The following is a 5609-nucleotide window of genomic DNA, read 5'->3' as shown; positions in this document are numbered from 1 at the left end:
GTATTGGAATAACCACGTATTTTGCCTTCCTACTTCTTCATTCCCTCCACCCCATGGTGGGATGGAAAGGCAGGCTCCCAACCAAGACGAAGGCAGACCAGTGGAAGGTGTTTGGCCCACAGAAGTCTTGTGCCTAGGCAAACGCACACACGCGTTCTTACACTGAGGTTTCCACACCACCAATTACTCATGCTAAAACTGAAACAAACCCTCAGCCTTCTTTTGACTGCACCCAGGGCGCGGGGGAAAGGCAGGCCTCCCAGGACACCTCCGGGGCGCGGAGTGCGGCGAGGCACCATTTAGAACCGCGAGCCAGGTACGCAAACGCGGCACAAAAAGCGTCAGGTCGGTTAAAGGCAGCTTTCAAAGCACGCATCGCCATCTTTTCCGTGCCTCCCCACCGCTATAGCATTCGAGCCCCCGCAACGCGTTTCCGTACGCGTTGCTGGGGCCCACAGGCGCAGGCCTCCAGCGGAGACAGCGGCGAGCCAACACCTGCCGCCCCGCCCCGTCCCGTCCACCAGAACCGTTAACGGCTGGGGGGGGGGGGGCGGGACCTTGGGGGGGCGTGGCCACGCGCGGTGCGTCCCCGCCCCCTAGGCGGGGCGGGAGGTATTTTCCGCTCCGGCGGGCGGTGGGCGTGGCGCAGCTCTTGTAGTGGGCGGGCGTCACTGCCGCTTCCGGCGCGGGCGGTTTGAAGGCGATGGCGGGCGCGCTCTACACGCCGCCGGGCCTTGTGGCGGAGCTGGACTCCTCCCTGTCGCTGCTGGAGGTGGGCGGCGGGCGGGCGCCGGCGGCAGAGCAGCGGCGGGAGGACGCAGACCTGCTGCCCATGGTGTTCCTCTGCGCCGGCTGCAAGCGGCCGGTGGGCGACACGCTGAGCTGGGTGACCAACGACGAGGAGGCGGGCTGCATCCTGCTGCGCAGTGAGTCCTGCCCCCACCCAGCGCCCCGCCCTGCCCCGCGCGGCGGCCGTTGGTCACCTCCCTCCCCCCTTCTGCGCAGGTGCGACCGCCAGCGTCTCGGTGGACGAGGAGCGGAAGCTCTCCAAGCGGCCCGGCGAGTGCGGATGGTGAGGCCCGGCCGCGGAGCCCCGCTGCTGCCCCGGGCGTGGGGGGTCCCCACTTGGGCCCTTCCCTTCCCCTCTCCTGAGGGAGCCGAGAGGCCCCGGGGAAGGTGCTGAGGAAAAGCATGATAAACGGCCCGTCAGGTGCTGCCGACCTGGCCCGCGGGGAGTGCCCGTGTTCCCCCGGGCAGGGCGGGGGGGCCTGGGCCTGGAACGCTTCTTTCGGGCGGTCTGTACGAGGTGCTTATGTGTTGGTCTTGCTGAGGTCAGCCGGCCACCGGGAACGCAGGCTGAAAGATGAATGCTTGTAATTGCACTATGTAAAGCAGGAGTGAATGCTCTAAAAAAATCATAATGGTTTGGGGGATTTTTTGTGTTTTTTTTTTTTTTAGAATAGGGATGGGGAGAGGTGTTTCTTCTTCTTTTCACCTGAATAAATGTTGCACATTCTACTTACAGCATGATTGAAACATTATTCTGCTCTGGCTGCTCAATGACACTTGGCAACATCTATAGATGCACCCCAAAGAATCTCGACTACAAGAGGGATTTGTTCTGTTTCAATGTTGACTCAATTGAAAGGTAAAGGCGGACTTTTTATTGGTAAGCCTGCCAGCTAAGCTTCACCCAGGCATCTTACTGAGGGATGCTCCTGTTAATATTTGTGGCATGTCTGGAGGTAGTGTTCCTGCTGCTCTGTTCCAGAGCAGTTTTCTGTATTAATGCCGTTAGCATCATAGTGCTGAAGTGTGAGAAACATCATCTGTGTAATGTTAAACAAATCCTAGAAAAAAGAAGATACCAGGGCTGCCTTTTGCTTTTTCCATGGCAGTAAAATTCTCTGAAATGCTAAATGGTGACAAAATGGCATTTTGTTGTGCAGTAATGGTGATGGCTGGTTCTCCCAGCGACACTTTTCTTAATGTCTGCATAATTTTTCACCATATCCTGTAGCACCAGAATTCCTAACTGTCTCTTGGAGTTAAAACTCTTTTCATTCCACCATACAGTTTGTTTACAAGATTACCAAATAAAGATACTTTTTTTTGTTGTTGCTGGAATCATGCTTCCATTTTGCTAGTGTATTAATAATAATCTCATAATTATTGACAATGATGTAGGAGTCCTACATCTTTTTGCCTTCAGAGTGAAAAGTGCATGATCTAAACTGTAGTGTATCAGTTACATTCTAGGATCCTCAGAAAAGCAAGCTCTTACTGATGAGGAACCTTTAACTCTTGAAAGTCGAGCTGTCTTGGAAGAGGTGCTACAAAGGGTAAGATTTAACCTCATACCATTCTTTGTTTAAATCACCTCTATGAAATCTTAATATCCTTTATATCCTTATTTCATCCAGATAAATTCTGTGGATTTTAACATATGCTGTAATACTTCATGCTATTAATATCTTGTGTTATGCAAGATTTTCCGTAACTTTTCCTTCAATTTTAATGATAATTAGCATTTTCTGTTTAAGTGCAGCTTTAGATTCCTATCTATGTCAGTAATTAGAACTTTCGTTTCTAATTAGTTCTGATTCACTTCTCCAGATTTTCAGTTAACTTTGCTTTAGTCATGTCTCTTCTGTCTTTCATGTAAACTGACTTAATGCTTTTGCTGTAACTTTGTATTGAAATATTACATAATAAATAAAGTTGACATTTTGCTCTACTGAAAACTTCTGATTGCAGGTAGCAATCAGTTGGGAGAAAACAGCGTAACAAAGTTGGTTCTGAAAGCTGATGGTTGTCTAGCAAAAGCTGAATATGTGGATCTGACGCTTGCCAAGGTTGAAGACAATTATAAATTTGAGAAAATATGGAGAGTTAATATTAGAGTTGAGTGAGCTTTCAAACTATGAAAGTAGCAGGGATAGAATCCAACAGGATTGGTGATGCAAGAGTGAGTGCTTGGTGAAATCCATGCTTGCTCTTTATATTGTCAAGTTCTGTTTATAACCAAGTATCTTACCCTGTTTACAGGCAGACACTGTATTAAAGGCTCTGGAGACAAGACTGACTGCTGTTGAATCGAGTATGGCTTCTCTTCACAATAAAGTTGGGAAGAAATTACACGCAGGAAGTTTAACTGCAGGAGAATGATGTATGTGAAACTTGTCCTTGTAATCCTATGGAATCTGTGGGAACATTGCAAAAGCTGTGCAAAAAAGTGAAAGACATTGGTGGCTCATGCTGCAGTAGAACAATGCTGCCTATGAGTCTTCAACACAGACAAGGAGTTCCTCTGTTTTCTGTTAAAAGGATACCACAAAAAGAAATAGAATTGTTTTTAATCAAGTTTCTGTAGACTTTTGGTTCATATGTAAATATATATTTAAATTTTTATCTCTGAAAGGAAAGCATTTATCTCCTGACTTCAATATCTACTGAACTAGGTGTGCTTCTCCTTCCTAAGCCAATAAAAAAAAAAAATCCCTGTGATGTCTGAAGGAACAACATATGTCATTTTTCTTGTCTCCACAGCCTTTGCTTGACCTGTGCTCAGAGATGGGAATGGCACAATAACCATATGGGGTGGTTTGTTTCGTGTGTGTGTTTTTTTTTTTTAAGCTCAAGGGTAAAATGTAAAAGAAGGCTTTAAAAGCATTAGATAAAATGGCTTTCCACACAGTATTGAAGGTCATATGTTTTACGGCTTCAAGGGGAGGAAAATAAACAAGGCTGGTAGCAGTACACCTTTAAGAAAAACTTGGTGTACATTTGAGCAATGAATTCAAAATACTAAGTAAGAACACTTATCAGTATTTTGTTGGTTTCATGCAGATATTTCAGTTATTTGTCTTCGATCTTCTATGTATTTAACTAATTGTCAGGGTTTCTTATATAGTGTGAGTGTTCCAAGTAATTTTTTTTAATAAAACGAAAGCAAGCAGTTATAGTCTAAAGGAATAACAATTTTGAAAAGGGTTTTTTTGTTACCCAACACTACTTAATTTTACTACTGCAAGTTTTTAAGTTTTCTCCAAAAAGCTCTAATGAATTTCGCACTGTTCTCCCCCATTGGTAGGCACTGTTTCTCTTATAAAAGCTTCTCCCCCCCACCTTTTCTCTATTTACTGCTTTGTTTTGAAGTAGTACTCAAGCTTAGCCTGTAGTGATGGGTCTCAGGTTCTTTCCTGTTCAGGTAACTAAAATGTTTTCCTACTTGCATACCTGCCAAAGGAATTGTTATAAGTACTAATCTTTCCAATGAAATTACTCCAGTGTAATTTTTGAGGCAGTTTCATCTCTAATGAGGTTTTGAATGCTGGTAAGTGACAGTTCATCCTGAATGTCTGAAGAGAACCATGAACTCTGCCCTTTAATTGAAGGTTGGTTGATGTTTTTCATTATATACAGAGTATGTTTTTGTTGGGAATGTTAACAGTTGATGGCTTGATAGGCCTACCTTTTCAGACATGCTTTTTCCAGATATATACTTTTTTTTAACATGTGGATGGGAGCAGGGACATAAGCCCATAAGGATCTCTAGATTTTTTTTTTGTGGAGGTAAACGTGTTCAATTTTCTAACCAAAGATTGAGACAAGACAGCATGATCTTTTACATCTATATTCCAGCAAAGCAGCAGCAAAACACAAAGGTGCAAAGATAAACTTGTATGATTTTCTGATGCTTCCCTATCCAAATTATTGGCATGTTAGAGGTGGGAGATAGAAACTCCAGGTTGATAAACATTAGGTTATTCAAAGTGGGTTCTTGTATTTGTTCAATTAGATCTACCCTTGATGGAAAGAACCAGGTATGCTGGCCTCAAGCAGCACCTGTAGCTTTAAACATGTTCCTCCATTAAACATGGAGGGCAGCTAACTGTGTTCAGAGTGAGTTCCCTAAATAGATTCACCAGCTGAGTTCCTTCTGAGACTTGTTTAGGTAGATTCCTAGCACCTGTCTCCTGTGTCCTATATATTGCTACTGTGGGTAGTGAAAGTAAAGTGTATATATGTAAGCAAATATTCAAAATAATAAATGGTTGCTTATCTTAAGGTAAGCATGTGAATTCCGTAACTATCCCTCTTTTCTAGCTACTGTGGGAAAAATACCTGCTGAAGAAGGAACCCAAAAAACATAATCCCACCCGTATGTCCCTGAACTCACAGGCAGAAATGACTACAAAGGATCTGGATTAGAGTATGTGTTCCTGTGATGGAACATACACAGGTAACACATTTTAGAAGTGCCTGTTAAGTTACCATTTTTCTCCTTGGTTTAGTGTTACGGTCTTCTGTAGCTTTTCTTTATTGAATACCTGCATTTGGCATCAGTGTATATTTAGAACAATGTCTCTTAGCATATTGTAGGTGGGAGCTCGAGTACATTAACACAACAGACTCTCTTAAAATAGTGTTTCCACACTTTCAAGGGTTGCTAGCTGCTGCTTTGCTAAGGTGTGCAATGAACAGTCTAAATTTAGAATAAATTTCATATGGATGTAGATATATTTATATCTGCATGGGGAAATGTGTGTATTTGGGTATGTGTATTGTTCCAAGAAGCTGAAATAATTTCTTTTTTACTGTGAAGT

General features: G+C 44.0%; 1 protein-coding gene across 2 annotated transcripts; it reads left to right on the top strand.

Annotated features, from left to right (window-relative positions):
* Window positions 1-671: 671 nt before the first annotated feature.
* On the top strand, window positions 672-5101 carry MIS18A (MIS18 kinetochore protein A). Of its 2 annotated transcripts, XM_075171205.1 has the most exons (6): window positions 672-926; window positions 1006-1072; window positions 1526-1648; window positions 2249-2342; window positions 3049-3169; window positions 3550-5101. In XM_075171205.1, exons 1-5 carry the CDS (start codon window positions 704-706, stop codon window positions 3166-3168), a joined length of 627 nt encoding a protein of 208 aa, XP_075027306.1. In that variant the 5' UTR covers window positions 672-703; the 3' UTR covers window position 3169; window positions 3550-5101. The 2 variants fall into 2 exon arrangements, with proteins under 2 accessions (XP_075027306.1, XP_075027299.1); XM_075171198.1 differs by lacking the exon at window positions 3550-5101 and having other exon boundaries at window positions 673-926; window positions 3049-3425.
* The last annotated feature ends 508 nt before the right edge of the window (window positions 5102-5609 follow it).

Source organism: Calonectris borealis, chromosome 1, assembly GCF_964195595.1.
Source record: "Calonectris borealis chromosome 1, bCalBor7.hap1.2, whole genome shotgun sequence".
In the NCBI taxonomy this organism is placed as follows: Eukaryota; Metazoa; Chordata; class Aves; order Procellariiformes; family Procellariidae; genus Calonectris; species Calonectris borealis.
The sequence above is the reverse complement of the archived record's forward strand: the minus strand, read 5'-3'. Positions and strand labels throughout refer to the sequence as shown.

Coding starts and splice junctions, on each gene's coding strand:
- MIS18A (XM_075171205.1), top strand. CDS start 704: ATGGCGGGCGCGCTCTACACGCCGCCGGGCCTTGTGGCGGAGCTGGAC. Junction 1,073..1,525: donor CGGCCCGGCGAGTGCGGATG/GTGAGGCCCGGC, acceptor TTCTACTTACAG/CATGATTGAAACATTATTCT. Junction 2,343..3,048: donor TGGAAGAGGTGCTACAAAGG/GTAAGATTTAAC, acceptor CCCTGTTTACAG/GCAGACACTGTATTAAAGGC.